This window comes from Arachis hypogaea, chromosome 4, assembly GCF_003086295.3.
Source record: "Arachis hypogaea cultivar Tifrunner chromosome 4, arahy.Tifrunner.gnm2.J5K5, whole genome shotgun sequence".
Classification (NCBI taxonomy): domain Eukaryota; kingdom Viridiplantae; phylum Streptophyta; class Magnoliopsida; order Fabales; family Fabaceae; genus Arachis; species Arachis hypogaea.
The window spans coordinates 62,252,604-62,276,212 of NC_092039.1; the positions used below are offsets into that span (position 1 = coordinate 62,252,604).

General features: G+C 31.4%; 1 protein-coding gene and 1 long non-coding RNA gene across 5 annotated transcripts in view; one reads left to right on the top strand and one right to left on the bottom strand.

The window, feature by feature from the left end:
- The first annotated feature begins 4,777 nt into the window (after window positions 1–4,777).
- The window catches only part of LOC112796785 (1-aminocyclopropane-1-carboxylate oxidase homolog 12-like), a 30,179-nt gene continuing 11,347 nt past the window's right edge, over window positions 4,778–23,609 (top strand). The window contains exons 1-3 of one of the 3 annotated variants that reach the window (XM_072235570.1): window positions 4,778–4,819; window positions 4,904–5,444; window positions 6,428–6,749. In XM_072235570.1, the coding sequence (XP_072091671.1) occupies window positions 5,041–5,444; window positions 6,428–6,749 (726 nt within the window). In that variant the 5' untranslated portion in view covers window positions 4,778–4,819; window positions 4,904–5,040. The other 2 variants (XM_072235569.1, XM_025839402.3) reach the window with 2 other exon arrangements.
- Window positions 12,287–22,264, bottom strand: LOC112796786 (uncharacterized). 2 transcript variants are annotated; one of them, XR_011881127.1, is made up of 4 exons: window positions 22,064–22,264; window positions 21,917–21,972; window positions 21,773–21,814; window positions 12,287–12,842 (listed from the first exon to the last, which is right to left on the bottom strand). It is a non-coding gene; the product is annotated as an uncharacterized lncRNA (long non-coding RNA). The 2 variants fall into 2 exon arrangements; XR_003199386.2 differs by lacking the exon at window positions 12,287–12,842 and adding an exon at window positions 19,413–19,777.

Genomic DNA, 23,609 nt, shown 5'->3' on the forward strand with positions numbered 1-23,609 from the left:
TTTTAGGAAAAACTGCCTTTTATCAATATTTTATTATTAATAAAATAACATTTACAATAAAATAATATTTTAATATTTTAATATTAAAATAATAATATTTTATTCAACTTCCAAAAATTGCATTTTGACCCCCGAACCCTTTAGAAATTTCATTTTGACCCCTTTATCTTTTAATATTTGCACTTTGGCCCCTCAACTTTTCATTAATTAAATTTCAACCCTAAACTTTTTAATAATTGTGTTTTGACCCTAAAATCATCAAAACCAAACGTTTTCACATTCTTCAAAACCAAAAATACTTTTCTGAAAGTTCATCAGATTTTCACTTGATTTTCAGCTAGTTTTTCAATCTTTTCGGTAACTGATTTTTACCTGATTTTTACCAAACCAAAGAGAAATGTTTCAGTCATCAAATACACATCAAATCTCTTGAATCTCATGGCTGGAAAGCCACGTTTTCTAGATGCAACAACAACAACTTCAAAACCATCATAAACTTAATTTTCAAGCATTAAACAACAAGATTTCATGATCAAACTATCACACAAAAACTCAAAATCAAGCCTCAAGCAACAAGATCTGATTTAGCACTTCAAGAACACAACCAATCATTGATTAATTTACCAAACCTTACCTCCTTTGCAGCTACCAAGAATTGAACCAACAATAAGCTTTAAAAAGCACTTTTACACCTATTTTAACATCAAAAACAACTTTAGAACCTTATGAACCCTGAGGGCTGAAGCTTCATGATGATGAAAAGAAGGCTTTCCTCACCTCAAGCAAGCTAGAAATCACATTTTCTTAGAGCCTATGGTGACTGAACAAGAGATCCTAAGAGAAAACATAAAGAAAACATCATCAGCGTGAGTTTCCACCATGGATGAAACTTCAAGGAGGAGGAGCAGCCATCATGCCTTGATTTACTCCATGAAAATTGATATAGAAATGAAGAGGAGGATGAGGTGAACACTTTTGTCAGATTAGATTTTTGTCAGGGGTTTTAGTTTGAGAAAGAACGGAGAAAGAAGCTTGAAGCTTTCATGGAAGTTCTATCATTTTCATTTCATGAAATTTTCGTATTTTGGCTTGCCTTGGAAGAAAAGATGATGGTAATGATGAGTCTAGGGACCCATGGGGTGATGATAAGCATTATCCTAAAGTTTGGTGTAAAAATATCTCAAGAAAGGATAATTACTAAAGCTAGATGTATTATAATACAAGTGTTTCTTACTTTTTTCTTAAGAAAACTTTGCTTGGAGAGCAAGAAAGAAAACATGTGGTGGCTAACTCTGGGAGAGCCACATGTCACAGGGTCCTAACTCATCAAAGTTTAATAATAAAATATCATTCTGAAGATAATTACTAAAACTAGATACATCAGATTACACTACTAAAGGATAAGCATGAGCGTTAATAGTATAAATGATACTAGTAACATGATAATCATGAGAATAAAAGATATACGATGAAGCCTTAGCATTGCTAAGTTCATCTAAGACTGCCGGTATTATCCACTACCAGAAGATTTCTAGCTCAGTTATTATATTACTAAACATAGATCAATATTAACCACAATAGAAGAAATTATAATATAATATTCTGAATAAAATAATAATATATAAATATCATATTAATATAATTTTTCTCCCAAAATTCGAGACTGGCTCGTCACAATGAGACTAACCACGGAAATCAGAATTTTGAAATTCAGACTTAAAGTGTCTCAAAAATGCAACTTTTAGTGACGTGCCTGCTTAGATTAGGAGAGGTGCCTGGTGCAGTCAAGCTGCTAACTCAGCAGCTTGATGACACAGCACCTGTGCAGTGGAGGTACTTATATGCACTAAAATTCCTAAAAATTCCATAAAAATTCTGTTTGACCCCGAAAAAATGTCGTTTCTTTGAGGCTAAAGGCTAGGCCGTTACAAACAGAGCATTTGATATCTTCCAAGGTACGACTGTACCTAGAATAGTAAGCAGTCCACTATTCGAAGCAAGATTTGATGATGTATGAACTTCGATCATAAACGAGGTAATTGAAATTATCTCTCTGTTGTTGGTTTTTCAAGAGGCAGACATCAAACTCTCTTTTGGAAGCCAGAGTGATATGGAAAAATGGCTTATTGTTCTGAGGGAGTGAGGTTGGGATGGCTTGTGAGAAGTCCAATTGCCTGGCTGTGAAATGAGGGGCGTATAAAGTCACTTTGAATCTTTCTTTTTTGTGTTGGGGCAGCCCTGTAGGAATTACTTGAACAACCAACAAATTCGCCCAACTTCGATTAGCAAGTTCATTTTCTTCAGCATCGTTTGGAAAGAGTAAGCGTTCAAGCCATGCAGGACCACAATTTCGACGCAAAAAGGGGTGAAATTGAGGTTTTCATTGTAAAAGTCTTTACAGGAATGGAAGAGAGAAAAAATAGCTCAAAATCGGTCTTCATCTGATTGTGTGTCTGGGAAATCTGGCTTGAAATTAGCCAATCAGAAACCTTAGATGTGCTATTTATCGGTAGCACCACCTCCAGGCTTTATCATGTATTTTTCAAAAATGGCATTAAGCCATAGTTGGAGAAGCCAGAGAGGGCCACCTGTACTGATTAAATAATTGTTTAGAAGACAATTCACGAACTAGCCAAGCTCTTCGAAAACATTCCCTAGAAGAAGCTTGGCCAAATTAAGATTGTTTTCTTCATGAAGCAGAGCAGCAAGAGGAAGGAAAATCTTTGACATTTGGACACTTCGGGAGCAGAAGACGATTTCATTTAGCCAATAGAATAGAAAAGCTACATGTTCATCATCTGTAACAGCAATGCCTTCTGCACCCAAGTGATGAGCAATAAAGTCACTATAAGAATTTGTGGGGGTAATGTTGTATTGATGTCTGGGTTGCATGCCAGAAGTGAGGTCTAGAGGATTTATTGATAGTCCTGTAATGGCGGCTACGTCCAAAAGAGACATACCAATCATTCCACAAGAAAGGTGGAAATTGTTGGTAGTCCTATTCCAAAAAAACGTTACGGCTCCAATCATCCAAGAGAGCATTGAAGGTGAGAAGTGAGAGAGTCTCAGAAGGTCCTGGATCCCAAGAGCCCCTCAAACAGTGCTTTTTGTGGGAGCAAGGCATTCATATCAAGCTGTAAAGTCAGTCCCTTGAGGGTTAACCTTTGGGTTATTCCTGAAGGGTTTTTGGCTGATGAAGAAAGAGATATCGAAGTTTTGGTTGATTAACAAATCCTTCCCCTGAAAACTAGGGAAGAAAGGGAGTTTCTTGTTTGCCCTTTCCAGGTTTTTGATAGGTCCAATGAAACAATGGACATCTCCACCTACGATGAAAGGAATTAGGATTCTGGAATCATTGGTTGGAAGTTGTGGGTCGTCAATGACTTCATCATTGACTTGATTCAACACATGAAGAGGTGGAGGAGCCGGTGGTTCCACCATGGGGCCTTTGCCTTTGTCTTGGATAACGGCATGAGATGAAGAGGCAGCCATTGAAGGGTAAGGAGAAACGAAGATTGGAGAATAGAGGTTGTGTAGGAAAAATAGATGTAAGAGAAATCGAGAGAATAAGGGTTCGAGAAAGTTTAAAAAAAATGGAAGTGTCGAATTTAAAAGGGATTTTCACTGTAGTTGTTATCGCAGATAGAGCTCAAAGGAAAAAGAGGTAACTTTGCGAAGAAGGCGAAGTGGTGGAGAAAGAAAGTGCAAATTGTGGGAGGGTCAGTATTAATTGGGAAGTTAAATGGTAATTATTACTGATTCAGGAGATTGAAGTTTTGAATTTGGATTAAGTGTTTCATCTTCCAAGAAACGGTTTCAAAGACAAACACATTAATCCAAGCGGGCAATTTGTTAGTCGAAAAATATTTTCAACTGGAAAAAGCTAATTCGAAATATTAAAGAGATTATTAAGATGAAAGCAGAGATCGAAAAGGTGCACGTGCAGGCGTTAATTGGGAGTTACTCAACACGGACTCGATATTAGACACCTTATTAAATTGAGCAAGCACGGTTGAGCAAACATTTGGATGAGAAATCGAATAGTTGCTCGAATAAAGAATCGAGCGGTTACGATTAATAGAGAAGTTGAAGGCATTCTTCAAGTGAGGAATTTATGGGTAACGTCTATGGGTAGAAGAGCGTAAACGGTTACCTAAGAATCCGCATACAAGGCAATGTCGTGTAATTAAGGATCGGTGGGTTATAAATATTATAAAGTTTTAAGAAATAAAGGTTGGAACTTTGCTTCAAAAATTACTCACGCGCACTCACATCCCAGGGACTTTCTGCTTCGAGTCAATTTTCTGTAGGGTTCCTTCCACATGTCTTTACTTTCCATTTACATTTTCTGCAAAACTTTATCTTTCAATCAAGTTTATATTTCGGGCAATGTTTAATTTTCGAATTCAATTTACATTTCAGTACCTTTAATTTTCATGTCCAAAATCCTTTGACACAGTCGAAGGCATTTTATTACTTTCTTTAAATTTCAACACAACCCTTTTCAATTCCAATCAATTTACCTTTCGAATTCTTTATTTTACATCTCTTTTATTCCTTTACAAATTTTAATTTATTGTTTATTTCAATACTCATCTAATTCAAGATACTTTGATATACTTATAGAAAATTGATACCTGCAAAAGTGGAGTTGGTTTCACTCTCATACTATTAGATATCAAACCACCCTCAATTTACTAAATCTACAAAACAAGAATAATTTTTAATAATTTATTATTCTATATCCATGTACTTCATAATTGGTTGTTTTGTGATTATTTTCTCTCTTCTCGCCTATATAATTCCTTTCGAGTCTTCGGTTAGTTTTTCTCAATTCCACACCGACTTTTTTTCATAGCAGGACCTTGTTTCAATTTTTGTAACTCCGCTCTCAACATGGCAGGAGAAAACACAAAGCAGTTAGAGGAAGCAGTTACAAGTGATTCCACTTATGACAGAAAAGCCGAAGGGAAAGCATTCGAAGATTCCAAAGTCGGCGTTAGAGGCCTTATAGAATCCGGTGTGACCAAAATCCCACGCATGTTCCACTCCGGCAAGTTGGACGCCAACGAAACTCAAGCAACTGCCTATGATTCCAATGTTCCCATCGTCGACATCAGAGACATAAAGAGCAGCACAACTTTCCGCGCCAAAGTAATTGAAAATATTCGCAGGGCATGCCATGAGTGGGGAATTTTTCAGGTGATTAATCATGAAATTCCAGTCAGCATCTTGGACGGTATGATCGATGGGATTAGGCTGTTCCATGAACAAGATGCTAAGGTAAGGAAAGAGTTTTATTGCAGGGATCTTGTAAAGAAGAAAGTTTTGTATCATTCCAGTGTTAGAGCTAATACTAACCAGGCTGCTAATTGGAGAGATACTCTTACTATGTTGGTTGCTCCTCATCCACCCAAACCAGAAGAAATACCAGAAATATGCAGGTAATAGAAAACATTATCAGCTTGATTCCAATTTAAGCTCAAGTGCTCATTAGCTATTAGAAGTTAAGTTATTTAGTTACTCCATCCCTTGTCTTCAAGATAGTTGTCTATTATAGTACTAAATACATATATTTAAAACAAAAATCTTAAGAGACCTTCACTCTTTATCAATTTTGGCATAACATTTTGGCTCAACATTTTTTTTTACTATAAATATTTAAAATTTAAAATTTAAGATTTAAAATTTAGTATTAAATATTCTTAGAAAGTTGGTAAAAAATAATCAATTTTATTGGTCATATATCATTGATCAAGACTAGATAATTTGATTATATATTGAACAATTTAACTTATAATGGGGTAATACCGTTTTTTATATTATGTGGTCTGTGTTATAAAGAAGGTAAAACAATATTTAGATACTTTTGCAATCATGTTTGGGAGACATTAGAATTAGTTATAATAATTATATAATTTTAAATATAATAAATATATAAATAAATATTATATACATAAAATTATAAAGGTTAAATTATGGAATTTTTTTAAATAAATAATTTAATTATTTTAATTACTAAAATAAATAATTTATAATGTATTTACCAATTTACACCACATTTATTTTGATAATTAAAATAATTATTTTGATAATTAAAATATTTAAAAATCCTAAATTATGTTTCATTAATACTATTTTATTTTTGCAAGCAGTCTAGAAAAAAAAATAAGAACTTACTTTATTTATAAACAATTAATGAAGATTAAATAAGATAAATTCTGATTAATTTTAACTAATTTATTTTAGTTACCAAATGTTTCCATCTTGCAAGTGCACGTGCAAATTCTCAGCTGTAATAACTTAGGCTGTTGTACATTAAATGATGGGAAATTACTATTGCAAGTGAATTTCGGTTGCTGTTATGATCTTGTCCGATTGAATTACTTCAACCCATGATGATGAGTTTATTACGTACTTATCACAGAGATATTGTGATTGAATTCTCAAGGAAGATAATGGAATTGGGTTTCACCATCTTTGAGTTATTATCAGAGGCCCTTGGCCTTAATCCTTCTTACCTGAAGGAGTTAGATTGTGCCGAAGGACTCTACATTTTGGGTCACTACTATCCACCATGCCCTGAACCTGAATTAACAATGGGAGCCACCAAGCACACTGATAGCACCTTCATGACATTAATTCTGCAAGACCAACATGGTGGGCTTCAATTTCTTCACCAGAATCAATGGGTCAATGTTCTTCCTGTGCATGGAGCTATAATAGTAAACATAGGAGATCTTCTACAGGTAAATGCTCGAAGAATTGAAGTTATCATTGCATTTTTTTTTTCGTAAGTTAACGAAAATATCTGCATTTTAATGGTTTTATTAAGCTTTTAATTATATCAATTTTTCAAAAGGCTTGGGAAAGAAGGAGAAAGTGGCAGAATGGGGTCATGAAATTATTTATTCAACAAGTTTAAGTTATTATTATTAAAATTTCTTACATGTGAAATAAATAATAAGAATTAAATTTTAAATATTTTGGTGATAAAATTATGATATTATATTATAAAATTATTTATTTTAAAAATTTAAAATATTAGATATAAATACATGAATGATATATTATCCATAAACAATATTTTTATTTTATTTTATTTTGTTTTGTTTTATTTTATTTTATTTTGTTAATTCTAATTTATTCTTTCACACGTCATAAGATGATTTTAATTTTTACTTTGTTGAAAACAATATTTCATCTTCTAGTTAGTAAGGTGATGAATAATACACAATAAACATATATAAAAATATTTAATTCCTTAAGATGTGTATTTTGGTTGCCTATTTTTCGGGCTTGAGCCAATTTTAATAAAATACTTTACTTAATATTTTAGTGCTATATATATCTGACATATATTTTGATTCCATATAGTGGCCACTTTATTTTATAATAATAATAATAAAATAATAAGTTTACAGTAAAAACAGGAACACACGAAAAAGAACTCTTCGTTCCTACCATTACTGATTTGAAAGTTGCATATATGAGGTGCCACTATGCATAGATGCTCTACATTATTCACATACATAATGCCAATTTTTCATTCTATGACTTCCACTAGTGGTCTAGTTTGAAGACTCACTATTCAATCTTTTTTTCTTGATGTTAATGCACTACCAAGTAACTAGTTATTAATTCCATTTTAAATAGGTATTTATTTTCATGCACACAGTCTGGCACTAATTAGAATATAGCTATCACACATCTAATCTCATGTGGTCCTGATAAAATTTTTCTGGAAGAAAGTTTCCACATAATTTTAAAATTTATTGGTAATGATTTCATCATTCAAAAAAAAAAAAAAAGAAAAGAAACGGACAAATAATAGCTCAAGTATATTAGACTATCCGTATAATTGGGAACAAAAATTAAATTATTAAAAATGTTTGTATAAAAGGATCGATAGGAACAACTGAAAAAGAAAACGTATTAAGGACTGTCACGGCAAATATTAATCAATGGAGATTTTTTCTTTGAGACAACTACCACGAAATATAATGACAGGCAATCTGTTATATCCTTACTAAGCTTCTTTGTCTTTTTATTTCGTTTAATCTTTATTTATTTTTATATGCGTAGACCCAATAATTTTCATTATTTTATCCTTTTGTTTCATGTTTTTTTTTTTTTTTTGGGGTCATGATTGTCTGGTGTTAAGGATGCAAATAGAGTGAATGAGAAAACACCACAAACAGAGTCACACAAAAATCTCAACTACTCATGCTACCAAGCATTAGAAAACAACTAGAGTTTAGCCCCTGCTTTGCACCGGTTTATTCATAGTTTTTGTTAAATTATTTAAAATATAATTATTAAATGCAATAAGAATCAATTATGTATATATTAGCTAACAGAAATCAGAAGTAATTGTTTGTGCAGTAAGAAAGAAAGAAGAGAAATTCAGATAAGAAAATTCTATGCTGTATTCAAAATGAATAGCTAGAATCCCCGTACACCCATTTATCTAAATGGTCCACCTTATATACATGACTCATACATGCATCTTATTGCAGCTCTAGCATAGCAGCTAGTTAGAAATCAGAACAACCAGTAATAACAAAAATTTATATATGCACTTAGTTAGGTAAGTTCTTGAAATTTGTTTTCTTGAACTTTTTTATGTGTAGTTTTAATACACTCTTCAAACTCGAGTAGGGCTTTGCCGTTAGAAGAATTGGCTCATGTTATCACAGAATATTGTAGGTGTTGTCTTGAGAAGAATTTATAATTCTAGGAGCAAGTTTTTGAGCCACTCCAACTCAGCTTCACATGATGCAAGACTTTGAAATTCTAACTCTATAGATGATCTGCTAATTGTGTGCTGTTTTCTGTATGTCCAAGAAATTAGATTAGTACCTGAAAACACACAAAAACCAGAAACAGACTTGCAATCTTCAAGATCAGTTGCCGAATTTGAATCTGAAAAACTATATAGTCTATAATTCTGGCATCTATGTATCATAAGTCTATGCTTTTTAGTTCATTGAAGGTATCTTAGAACTCGTTTTCAGCTTTCTAGTGAACAAGAAGAGTGAATGCATGAATTGACTAATCTTGTTCACTGCATATGCCACATTTGGTCTTGTGATGGTTAAGTATAGCAAAGATCCAATCAGTATTCTGAAGAATTAGGATCTTCAAAGGTATCTAAACCTGTTGAGAGGAGTTGAAGGGAAGAGATCATTGGAGTAGGCATTGAATTGGATCATGCCATTCCCAATTTGGTTAACAACTCATCAGTGATATACTTTGTTTATGAGAGATATAATTGTCCTAAGTTAGTTCTTTGAACCTCAATGCCCAAAAAAATTTTAAATTTCCTAAATTTTTCAAAGAAAACACTTTATCCAATGAATTGATTAAGGATTGAACTTTAGTAGCATTGTTCTCTATAATGATTATGTTATCTACATAGCACAAAAGATAGATAACTGAACTAGAATTTGTTTAACAAATAAAGGTGTGTAAGATTTAGTGTTATGAAGACTAAAGGAGTAAAGAGTAGTACTTAGTTTAGTAAACCATTGTCTAGGGGCCTGTTTCAATCCATAAATGGATTTATGCAACTTGCAAACATATTTAGATAGAATTTGTTCAAAACCAACTGGTTGATACATATATAAGATTTGATTTGAATCCCCATTTAGAAATGCATTATTAAAATTAAACTACCTCAAAATCCAATTTTTAGATAAAGCTATGCTTAAAACTAATCGAATTGTAGATGACCAAATTACAGGACTAAAGACTTGCTCAAAATCAAAGCCTTCCTCTTAATGAAAGCCTTGAGCAATAAGTCTAGCTTTGTACTTTTGTATAGTTTCATCTGGATGCTTCTTAATGGTAAAAATTCATTTACTGCCTGTGGGTTTAGCATGATGTGGTGGTGGAACTACAATCCATGTCTTAGCTTTCACAGGGATTTGATATTCTTCCATCATCATGACTTTATGCCAATGAGGTATAGTAACTGCTATTTTAGTAGATTTTGGTGGTTGTTGTGTGTAATCAGGGGAAATAATGATAGAATTTAAGACTTTGGGATTGTTGTTGTTAGCCTTAGACCTAGTAACCATAGTGTCTATTAGCATTAAGTGCACAACGTTGAATATGAGGTAAATTTAGTTCAATGGCATCAGTATCCAAGGCAGAGTGTTGTATTTCAATGCTTGAAATTGGAATTTGGGAGGAATTTAGGGGGTAAATTAGAATTATGTAATTCATTATTAATGTCATTCTCAGTAATATCAAGACAATCAATTTGAGAATTAATGCGACTAGTGTTTGATTTAGAAGTAGTATCAGTAGTAATACGATGATGATCTGTATGCAGTAAAGAGTGTTTGGTGAAAGAGGATGCAAAATCATGATTATCAGTGTCATTAGTTATAATTCTATCAATAGAGTGAATAATTCAGAATATGAAAATTGAGTTTCATCAAAATGAACACTTCTTGAAATGTACATTTTTTCACTAGAAGAGAGGCATCTATATCCTTTAAAATCAGGTGAATTTTAAATTTTGATAATCTTGACACCATTACTTGTAAGTTGTGGTGTTTGTGGAGGAACCTTGTGTTGTTGTTGATTTTTGGGATGGAACTCGATCTGCATACAGGTGTTCTTCTAGATCTTGGCCTCTAATAGCAGCTAGATCTTGCTGCAGCCAAATTTTGTGATTGTTTTCACCCGATTTATCAGAAATAAGTGTGAAAGATCGTTGATTGATGATAAATGGTTGTTGAAAAGAATTTCCAGCATTGTTGCTTGGAGGATCAATATTGATGGTTGAGATTTCACCTACAGAATCCATGGTATAGAGAAAAGAAAAAAAATTTCTAAGCTCTAGATACCATAATAGAAATCAGAAGTAATTGCTTGTGCTTATAAGAAAAGAAAGTAGAGAAATTCAGAAAAGAGAATTGTTTTGTGTTCAAAATAAATAGCTAGAATCCTCATACATCCATTCATCTAAATGATCCATCTTATATACACACATGACACATACATCTTACTACATCTCTAGCATAGTAACTAGTTAGAAAATAGAAAAACCAATAAAAACAAAAAATCTGTTTGTGCAGTTAGTTAGGTAAGTTCTTAAATCTTGCTTTCTTGAACTTTTTTATGTGTAGTCTTAATATTAACGTATACACTAAATTAACCACATATATAGAATATACGTCAGAATATAAAATTTACATTAAAAATTTATAAATAACACATGTATATATACATAAGGAATTGCTAAGTCTCATTCCCCTGAAGTAATATTCCTATGTGAAACTAAGAACATTGCCTTGGCAGTGGAGTGAGTGGACCTAAGAGGGAAACAATGTGGTTTGGCAATTGTGTGTGGAAGGATGGGACGGATGTTTAGTTTTTTAATAAAAAATGCTTTTTCATTCACTTCAAAATGTCCACTTGCAAACAAACAAGTAATGGGAGGTTGTTGGGGTGTATCTGGCTACGAATGAGAATAGAAGAAGGGATCAATTCGCTACCATATTGCAGATAATTGAAAGGAGCAATAATAATCTGATTGTTATGGGAGACTTTAATGTAATACGGGCTCACCATGAGAAGGAAGGAGGCAAAGATAACTCAGCGAAGTCAATTCAAGACTTTAATGACTTCATTAACTCAGAAGAACTTGCTGGTGCGCAATTAGAATATCACAATTGAACTAGTAAGTGCACCGGGTCGTATCAAGTAATACATCAAGTGAATGAGGATCAATCTTACAAAGATTGATGGACTGAGCAACGATAGTCGAATGAATTACTCAGTCAGGCAAGTAGAAAATTATGTTTACAGAGTTCAATTGCATTAAACAGTAAAATCAGAGAATCAGAAAGCAAACAATAAATTGCTGTTAAATATATGGGAGAAAACAATTAAGATTTCGGAGTAATTTATTTGTCCGGATTAAGTTTTCTTACCAACTATTTTAATCATGCAAATTCATTTCATGGCAAACTGTAATTGACTAAACCCTAATTCCTAGTGATTTAGTCTCTTCTAACCTAATCAACCGCCAATGTCTTAGTCATTTAATATAGATTAGAGGGTTATGTTCAATTCTAGTTTATTGGCTACAGAACCCTAATTACCCAAATATAAAAGGATTATATGTCACATATCCCATTAAGTTCAAGTAATTAGCAATTTAGGAGGAATTTACTCTCAAGCTGGTATTCAATTGAGATAACTCTTCCGAGAATCACAAGAATGCATATAGAATAAAGGTTATTCTTCTGATATACCTATATTCATAAGATAAAGAACGATAATAATCCTTAAAACTGAATCAATACATTAATTAAAATAGAAAAATAATAGTCTTAATACATAGAAATAAATAGAGCTTCTAACCTTAACCAAAGAGGTTTAGCAGCTCATGACTTCGAGAGAAAACTAGGGTTCAAAAAATGTGAAAGTGCGGAAGAAAAAATTTGAAACTAAAATAAAATAATAAATTCTAAACCTAAAATATTTTATTTATAATTAAAAATAACTAAAATAAAATAAAATAGAATAATTAAAAGTTAAATCTAACTAAAGATACTCTTTTGATGAAGTGTGATCCGCATTGTTGGTGCTAAATGCCAGATTCGGCGTTTAGCACCCTAGGTGGCAGAAACGCTTCTATTCATTCTGGCTTGCTGGCGCTAAACATCAGGTCTGGCGTTTAGCTCCCTTGTGGAGAGAGAGCTCTCTCGCGCTTCTGAGCTGCTGGCACTAAACACCCAGGTCCGCGTTTAGCGCCAGCTTGGCAGCTTCCAATTCTTCTCTTTTCTGGCACACAAACTCTGCCAAACTGATCTGAACTTCACCTGAAATAATTAAAACACCAATGCAACTCAAAGTAGCATCCAAAGAGATTCCAAACACTAAAATAAGATTGAAACTCACTTAATTTGTATATAAAATAAATAGAAAATATAGATAAAATGCTCACGCATCACTTGCTAATTTAAGGTATGAAGCGGAGCAATTTACATGGAATAACCATCAATTTGGTAGCAACCTTATCTGGGAACGATTTGACAGGGTGCTAGTGACGAATGGGTGGAAGATAGCTTGGCCGAATGCCTTTGTAACACACTTAGAAGACCTTGGATCAAACCGTAGACCACTATTATTAAGTGCTGACAAGTAGGAGAGGAAGTATAAAAGACGCTTTCGATTCCAGGAAAGATGTTGTAAGAAGGACGAAGTGATTTCATTCGTTAAGAAAGCTTGGAAGATAGATATTGATGGCTTATCAATGTATAAACTGTTTGAAAAATTGAAAATTATCGACACAAACTAATGGAAAAAAGATCTACTAATAACTCCCAAACCAGAATTTGTGCATTAAATAGCGGCTGATTGATTTAGGAAAGGGAGACAGGGCCAATCCTATATAGGTTCGGGTGGTGAAAGTAGAATTAGAGAAGGCTTTGATGGAGGAGAAAATGTATTGGAGGGAGAAATCAAGATTGCAGTGATTGGAGTGAGAGGATAGAAACACTAAGTTCTTTCATTCCAAGTTTAAAAATTGGAATAAAAAAAATAAAGTATACATTTTGTAGGATGAATATGGCAATTCAGCAACTGATCGGAAGGGATAGCCTCGATTGCTCGACAGTATTTTGAAGAACAATTCTCATCAACCAATTCGAGGGATCCTAAAGAGGAAATCCAAGAAGTAACCATGGAAAATTGATGATACCACTAATAGGCTGTTAATTCGATCAACGACAAAGAAGGAGATCAAGTCTACAGTTTTCTCCATCAATCCATTTTCAGCACCTGGGGATGATGGATTTACTGGCAATATCTTTCAATTCTTTTGGGAAACGATCAAAGAGGATAAGGTTAAAGCATTAAGAAGTTTTTTTCCTGGAAGATAAAAACTTTAAAACATTTAATCACACAAATATTTGCTTAATTCCAAAAGTTGCTAATGCCAGTTCAATGAAGAAAATCAACCAATAAGTCTTAGTAGCAGTTAAAGGAAGACTCATTAGTGATAATATTCTAATTGTTCATGAATTCATGCATTTTCTAAAGAACAAAAGATGTGGTCAATATGATCTAGCCCTGAAGCTTGACATGAGCAAGGTGTATGACAAAGTTGAGTGGCCTTTTGTCTAGGTTATGATGAAAAAATTGGGTTTTTCTAGCAAATGAATGGACTGGATCAAAGAATGTGTGATGACAGTTTCTTATTCTGTTAGTGTGGACAGTCAACCTCATGGTTTTTTCAAACCATGTAGAGGGCTGCGGCAAGGCAACCCTCTCTTCCCCTGCCTTTTCCTATTTTGTGCAGAAAGGCTCTCCCATTTGCTCAATAGAGGAGAACAAAGATAGGAGTTTACTAGCTTGAGATGTAATCACAGATGTCTAAAGATCAACCACCTATTTTTTGCAGATGACTCAATTCTATTTAGTAGAGCTAGTTAAGAGGACTGTCAGGGCCTAATGCATACCCTACAAGTATATGAAGAATTAAGTGGGCAAATGGTTAATTTAGATAAGTTGTCAATGTTTTTCAGCAATAACACTTCACTACAAACCCGAGAAACTTAGCCAACATTCTAATGGTTCCTCACATTGGAAATAAAAACAAGTACTTGGATTTACCTTCGCCAGTTTAGAGATAAAAAAAGGCCACATTTAATTACATCAAAGACAAAGTAACTCTAAAGCGTCAACATTGGAAAAGAGCATTACTATCCCCAAACGGTAGGAAAATTTTGATTAAGGTAGTGGCTACGGTGGTTCCAATTTACATACAAAATTGCTTCAAGTTGTTAGGGTTTTCTTAGACAAACTACCTATTCTCTAATTTTGGTAGGGCAAAAGAAGAACAGAAACAAAGATGCAATGTGTAAGTTGGAAGATTACTTGTGTATCGAAAATACAAGGAGGTTTAAACTTTAAAGATTTAAAAGCTTTCAACATTGCAATGCTTGCAAAACAAGGTTGGAAGCTTATAATCCAAACAAACTCCCTAATATATAAGGTGTATAGGAGCAAGTATTTCAGGTTTACTAATTTCCTACGATTAGAAGCTGGTAATAATCCTTCTTGGGGTTGGAAAAATATTTTGGAGGGGAGGAAGGTGCTAGAAAAAGGACTACTCTAGACGGTAGGCAGAGGAATTTCAGTCAATATTCAGGTTGACTCTTGGGTTAAAGCATATACTGCAATCACACCTATATCTACCCTAATTCGCCATGGATACTAATTTAGGTCTCAGATTTAATTCTTTCTAACAAAGTATAGAACCAAGCTAGAATAGCAGAATTTTTCAATTCAGAAATAGCAAAAGCAATAATCAATACTTCAATACAAGAAGAAGAAGATCAACTCACCTAGATGAAAGCCTAAAATTTAATAATAAGATGAACTCTGGAATTTCTTCGGCGAGAAGCTGTTGGCAGCACAGAGTAGCAGACAAGCCAGTGATCATGACGAGATAACGATGCTAGTGTGAAGGAAGATGAGCTTGCTTCTATGATTCAGTGAGTAAGGTTGAGCAGCTGAGAGTGGTAATTGAAGGAGGATGAGGGAAGTGATTCAGTTAGTCATAGAGAATGAGAGATGTCAGAATAAAAGGCTGAGTTAGGTGAGTGAAGCAGAATGAGAGAGGTGAGGATTGGGTTGAGTTAGGTGAGTGAGAGAGAGTGAAGGTGAGTGAATGAGATTGGTTTTATTGATAAATCTGTTGCTGAATTCGTTTAGTTCGGCTTGATTAATTTTCTGTTGAATTAATGGATAAACTACTGTGCTCCTGCTATTTTGCTGAGATATTGCTGCTGGATTGTTCATTATTACTGTTTTGATGCTGTATGTTGGGCCATTGATTGCTATTCTGTTGCTGAATGATGCTGCCTTTCTTGAATTTGGATTAAATTGTCAATTCCTCAAGTTCAATTATCCATTTTGTTCTTGCTTCAAGTTTGACTGCTACTGATTTTTCAATCCATGTTGGCTCATTTGCCTACTTCCCATGATTAGATATCTGGTTTTTATGTTTTTAATTCTCAATGAATTCATAGGAAGTTTGAATTGATTGGTTGAATTGGGAAAATAGGCCAATTTATTGTTGAAATGCTGTCGGATTTTTCCTAACCTTATTTTATTAATTGACTTTGTTATTTGGGGCAACAAGATTCTATTTGACGGATTTCTGTGTCAATAGAATCTTGTTTGCTAAATGGTTTTGGAAAACTCCTCAAGAACCTCTTTGAAAGTTTTGGTCATGCTTCTAACTTTCTTTGCTTACTTGTGATGCTAATTTACTTCTATGCATTGAATAGTTCAAGTGAATTTTTAAATTGACCATAAACTTGAAATTCTTTGGAAAATTTGAGCCTCTTTTGCATAAACTCACAAGTTTGAAGGTTTTTAATCTATGTGGCTAAGTTGATTCATTCTATTCATGACTAACTTACATTAGGTCACATAGATCACGGGCTTTTCAATTCTTGTTTCAACTTGTGACTTTCATGCCTCATTGGAATTTGGTGTTCGAATGTTTTTTGGCTTACTTGTTTCTTTTTGTTTCTAACTTTGTCAACGCCAAATTTTTTTAATTTATGCCAATTACTTGTGATTGATATTTACTTGATTATGTGCTCTACACATATATCTGCATTACTTGTTTTGGCATCTTGAATTTTATTTGAGAAGTGAATAGAAACTTACTTGTTTTGAAAATTTTGAAACTTTTTGGAATTAAGGAACTTGTGACTATGCACTAAGCTTTGATTTTTCTTCCATTTCTTTTACTAACTTTTCCCTTCTTTTTACATAACTTTTAACCTTTGTTTTTTTTTTCAACTAACTTTTTCTTCTTCTTAACATAATTTTTGACTATGTTTTATTTCTTTTCTTTTCCCAACTAACTTTTTCTTTTTCTTCATATGCTTTGACCTTTCTTTTCCTTATCAACTATCATTAATTTCTAACTTTTCTTGATTTTTAACTTTTCTTTTCTTTTTTTCAACTAACTATTTTCTTTTTACTCACATAACGTTTAACCTTTCAACTAACAATAACCTCTAACTGTTTTCTTTCTCTTTGTGCATAGTAACAATGCTCCTTCCTTCTTTTATTCTTTGATAAACAATCAAGTTAGCTTTTTTCATGTCCTGAATTTGATTGGAAGTTGTTTGTGTTTGATTTAGGCCCAGTTTGGGTAAATAACTTAAATAAGTTCTTTTGGAAAGGAGCTTAAAACATAAGGACTTTTATTAAAAGCAGCTTATAAATAAGTTATTTTGTGTTTGATTTTTTAGTTATAAAAGTACTTATTTTAAAGTTGTAGCGTTTGGATAAATAACGCAAAAGATAAATTTTTTCATAAAGGAGAATGAATATTAAAATAACCATGATAACAAATATTTTCCAATATTGAATGTTGATTTTACATAACCTAATCACTAATATTGTGTATGATATGGTAGGTAAAAATAAAAAATAAATATAAAATGTGTGTCAATGTACATTTTATTTCTGTTTTTTATTTTTTATTTTTACTCCTATTAGAACTCTCTTCTCCTTTATTGAGGTCAAGAACTTGTTATAATTAACTATGAAAATAATAATAAGCTATAAAATTACATATGAAAAAAAATAAAATTAAAACTGAAATTTCATACCACACTTGAATACAAATTTAATAATAAAAAATAGTGATAAAATGATAAAAAAAATACTTAGAAGGAATATATGCAGTAAGTTGTTCAGATGTAATATTGTCCGAAAATGTGGTGGAGGATCAATACTTCCATCAGATGTTTCATTACGTAAAAATGGTGAGACTTAGAACATTGCGTGAGAATGATGGTGGAAGGTCAGTGCTTCTAGCAGACCTTGTGTGAAAATGGTGATGAAGGGTCAGTATTTTTCATAGAGTCAAGAATGAAAGTATTTTTTTGTTTTAAAATTAATTTTTTTAATTAAGTGGTAGAATGACTTCTCGAGAAGCAAGAAGTCATATATTTCTACTTCTTCAAAAAGCTGCAAATTAACTTTTCGGGAAGTTAAAAGCTTTTTTTAAAATAGTACCAAACACATAGATTGTGACTTTTTATAATCCAAAAGTTAAAAAAAGTAGCTTCTGCTACTTCCCAAACGGGCTCTAAGGTTGATTCTGATTTTGAAGACGTTAGGTTAAAAAGATTTGGTGGAGAAGATGATAGAAATGTTAATTTGAAAATTTTATAAAATTTTAACGAGATTAATTTAAAATTTAACGATCGAATATTTTTGTCAAATAATATTCATCTTTTACGGATATTTAATTTTTTTGTTGTCAATTTGTTAGTGTTCAAATTTTTTATGACTAAAAATGACTATTTTTTATTATAATATGCTTTGAATTTTTTTTCAAAATGGTGAATTAATTAATAGTCACTTTTATACACAAAACTGTGTTTAGAAGCTATTTATTTCTATACTATTCTTTTATCTTTTTATTTACAGATATAGATATTAAATAATCAGTGTGGTATTAAATTGTTATATATGCAATTCATTCAGAATAATAACATAAAGTGCAATTTAACGGGCATAACAGTAACTATAATTGAAAAGTCATTATCTGGTTTGGATGTCTTAGATTTGCGGGTTGGGAATGTATGTGATTTTTTAGGTATGTGTTAGTCAAAATTGTTAGGATTGCTGGCTCTTGTCTGTATGTTAATGGGATAGTTTCGATTTTAATTAAATATATCTGAAAATCTTTATCCTTTTAGATATTTATCTTTAAAATGTGCACCCTCACAAATCAATAATTAATCTTTTATGGTGGGTGGATGTCGAGTTGAAGACATAATGAGATTTATCAAACTATCTTAATTCTTCTGTCTCTACACTTTTGTTATCTTGGAATTTATTTTAGTTTAATTCAGGCTTGTGTTTATATTTAGTTTAACAAATTTAAGTGTTTTTAAGATTACATTCGCTATATATTTTTAGAAAAACTAGACAATTAATAAATTGTTAACCAATTTTTAACCAAGTCATTTTTATTTCTATGCACTGTTGTTATTTTTGCTTTTCTTCTTCTCCTTTTTTTCTTTCTTTTTTTTTTACATTATCATCGTTGCCATCATTATTACTACCGCTTCCTCCTTCTCTTTCTCATTTGATTTTTATCTCTTCTATCTTTTTTCTTTTTGTAACGATCTAATTTTTAGCACATCATAATCGCACTAGAAATAAGGTGTTACCAACCTATTCTCCTAAAATTATAACTCCTTATTAATATAACATATGAGCCTGATTCGCCGTTAGAACATAATACATTTTTGAGGTAAGCTTTTCTTTGTTTTAAATGCATTGCAAATGATAACAGTCATACACAATAAATTATAAATCATAATAAAAGACGTAAAGAAACTTAATTCACAACATAAATACGTAAATTTCATACAAACAGCAAGAAAGAATAAGGTAGCACTAGTCAAACAAACGTAAATAATATTAGCCCAGAGTTAGACACCTTTAGTATATTACATATATATAGTACAGACTCCTACTTATACATGACATCCTGAATCCTAACACATCTAAAAATTCTCTAGTTTGGAACTCATCCTAGATAAGTCTTATCCTTCAAGAAAAATTCTAACAAGAAGAGGGAAAAACACTCTAGGCTCTATAACTTCACATACCATCATATGTCTTTTAAACGTACATATACTTTAAGTATAGGATGTAGCAAAAAGAGCGGCACCAACTCTTTAACGGGAGTTGCTATCAGCTCTGCCTGTAGGAACAGTGAACGGAAGGGAGTGAGAACCTATAATTTCCAGTAGGGTACTAACGAGGGTAATGAATCCTTCATTATCATAGGATAGCGATCTAGCGTAGAGGTAATTGATCGCGTAATCCTTTTTATCAAAAATTATACGATCTTAGTAACTTTTACTCCATAATCGATTTAGCCTTATTTTTCTTTTTATGTTATTCCTTACGATTTGCCTTTCATCTTTAACTTTAAGGTTAATCTCATAGCAGTCAACCATTAACAGACAATCATAGATAAGCCACACAATCAAAATACAAGTAAGTCATAGAGCACAACAACAATAATTCAAGCATAATACAAGATCCAAAAATTATGCTGCAGACAAGTATGATGCATGTCTAGCCCTATATAGGCCATGACTCATGTATCGGTTGACTTCCCAAAACCCAACATTACCTGAGCGCTAGTCCTAAATATGACTTTTTAGATGTTCAGTTGTACAAGCCTTTATGATGAAACCATATCAGTTGACTTCTAGAATTGCAATAAGCCTTATGACATAGACATTCAGTTAATTTTTCTTTGCACTAATACACTTACATTTGAAAAATAGTTCTCAGTTTGTGGACATCCTTACTATTACATTCAAGCACTGAGTAAGCGGGACAAAACCCTTGACCTTGCCAGGCATTTAGTCATTCATTTAGCATTTTCAGTCATTTCATTCATCTTTCTCAATTTTCTATTTTTAGTTATTTAAGTCTTATGAATAGTGCTATTCAGTTGACTTTCAGTTGTCTCTTGCTTAAGTCTTATAGTTGGAGTCATTCACTCGGCTTTCAGTTTTTAGTTATCATTTATCATTTTCCACTTATCAATTCTCAGTTCTCTTTTCTCTTTTTTATTTATTAACTATGCTGTTCTCAATTTCTATTTATTCTTTATCAGTTCAATTCCTCATTTTTCAATCATCAGTTTTCAGTTATCACTCCTCATTTTAACCTTTTTTCATTACTTGTCCTCTTCTCTTTTAATCAGCAATTATTCTTTCCTCAAAAATCTATCTGTACCTTAAATCTGTTATGTAAATGAGTTTTAAGTTCTTGGCTTTAAATTACATTTTCTATACTTCTTTATTAAAAATTACCATTACGCCCGTGATCTTCTCTTAATTTTATCACTATGTCCTAAGCTTTTATTATAATTACATTTATGTCCCTTATACTTTATTTAAGTACATAATTATTCTTTAACTTTTTATATTTACATTTTGTCCCAGAGCTTTTATCTATTTATATCTTAGCCCCTTATCTTTTTCATAATTACACTTTTATCACTATACTTTTACATAATTACATTTTTATCTCTAAAATCTTGAATGAATATTTTTACCCTCACATATTTTATTAAATGACCATAATATCCTTGTGTCCTCAAATCACTATTTTAACCTTAATCTTTTATTAAAAGACCATTTTATTTTTATTAATATTTTACCTTATCACCTTTTTCTCTTGGACTAAATCTTCTTCTACTCTTACTACAGCATTCCTTTTTCTTTTCTCTTTTATTTCTTGACATCTTCCTTAAGCTTTTTTTTAATCTTTTCAAGCAACATTGTTTCAATGTATTAAACTTTCAAATTTACTTCACAAATTAAAATTTAAACAAGATTTGAACAAGGTTTCTTATAAGCACCTAGCCAATTCAGCCATGGTACTTCTAAGAAACATCAAGCTTTAAGTTTGCAATCAACATACAAACATCACCAATTAAGCATTTAAATACTCAATTTTATTCACCAAAAATAAAATCATTAATTATAGATCAAACATACATAATCATACAATTATTTTAAGTAAATCCTTACTTTGATTCCAAACCTTTTAATCACTTTTTAGAAGCTTTTTAACACCAAATTTTACCTATATTTTAATCAAAAATAATTTTTAACACAAAAAAACTCTTAAAGCTGAATTGCTCATGAGAAAAAAAAAGGAGAGTTTTACTTACCCTTTGAGTTTGAGACTTGTGGCTTTGAATTTCTTATAACACCTAGAGCATGATTCATACAAGGAATAGAACAAAGTATGATTACTCCTTTAATGTTCCATCCAATCGAACCTTTTTAAACAAAGAGAAATAGATTTTCTTCACCTTTCAAGTTAGAAATTGATTGTTCTTTGTTCCTTGAGGCTTTTAGATAGGATTTCCTAAGCAAAAAATCAAGAACATGAAGTTTTCTTCATGACGACCATATGGCTGAATTTCAAAAGAGAAAAGGAGAGTTATACTTCAATTTACCTTCAGAAAATTGATATGAGGATGAAAAGAAAGATGAGAAGAAGACTTTAATCGGTTTAAAATTTTGATTTGAATTTTGAATCCTTCATTTACCAAGCTTGAAAGTAAACTTCTATGAAGGTTTTTCTTTCTTTTTTCTCTCTTATGGTTTCATGAAACTTTAAGAAAGTAATTTGGAGGAGTGAGAGAGAGAAGATGACCGAAATTTTATGAGGGATAAAGATGAACTTGAAATAAAAGTTAAATTTTATGAATAATTATTAAAGATAGATATATTTGATTCCATACTTTTACTTTATTAGACTAAATATCTTATATACTAGTATAAATGACACTGATATCAATATATTATGATTATCACTATTCTAGAATATCTCTAGAGTGTTCTAGTGCCATAGTACTGATCTGGGAATATCGATAATAATTCTTACTGGTTGAACTTTGGTTTCTATTATTATATTATTATCATAAAATATTATTATAATAAAATATTAATATTATAAAATTTTGTTATTTAATAAAATATTATTATTTATTTTTGTATAAATTTAAAATTAACTCGTTAAACAGAGTCTAACTGTATCACTCAAATTTTGTAAATTTTTAGCATATGAAGTCTGGAAAGTTCGTTATTGAAAATTTAGGTTATTACACATAATCATTATCATCATCATTAAATATCACACATTTAGTTAACCGACTTATTCAACTAATAAAATATATTTAAATATATTTTATATTTAAAAGATATATTAAATTATTGTAAATAAAACACATGAATGACTAATTCTCTTATATATTAGTTCAATACCACATAATTATTTCAGTGATAATAAAAATACATTATTTAGTTAGAAATGACATAGAAATTTTTTGTAAATGACAAAAAATCTTTAAAGAATCATAAGGCGAAAACCTAAACTCACTCAACTAACAAAATATATTTAAATATGTTTTAGAACTAAAAATATATCAATTTGTTGCAAATGACACAGGAACAAATAGTTCAATGATAAGAAAAGTACATCATTTAGTTGAAAATAACATGTTAAAAAATTTTTGTCTCACGGTTAAGAATTTTCGGTGTCAAAATAAAAGAATTCATGTGTCACGGTTAAAAAGTTTCGTTGCTATTTTTCTGATAAATTCTATATAATTCAAAATTATCATCCTTATTTCACCCTCTTAACCAGAACATATGTCACGGTTAAAAAATTTTAGTGTCAAAATTAAGAAATTTTATATATCATAATACTTTTTCTGATAAATTCTATACAATTTAAAATCTTTTTTGTTATTCTTCTTCTTCTTTTTCATCATCTTCTTTCTTTCTCTTTTTTATCTTCTTTTTTTTATTTCACATTTTTATAATTTTTTCTATTTCATCTTTTAATAAGAATAAAAATAAGAAAAAATAAAAAAATCAAACAAAAATTAAACAAAAAAAAATATTGCAATAATTATTTAAAGAAAGAAAAAGAAAAAAAATAAAAAAATCATCAACAATAACAATAAAAGAATCACGATGATAAATGTGATTGTTTTT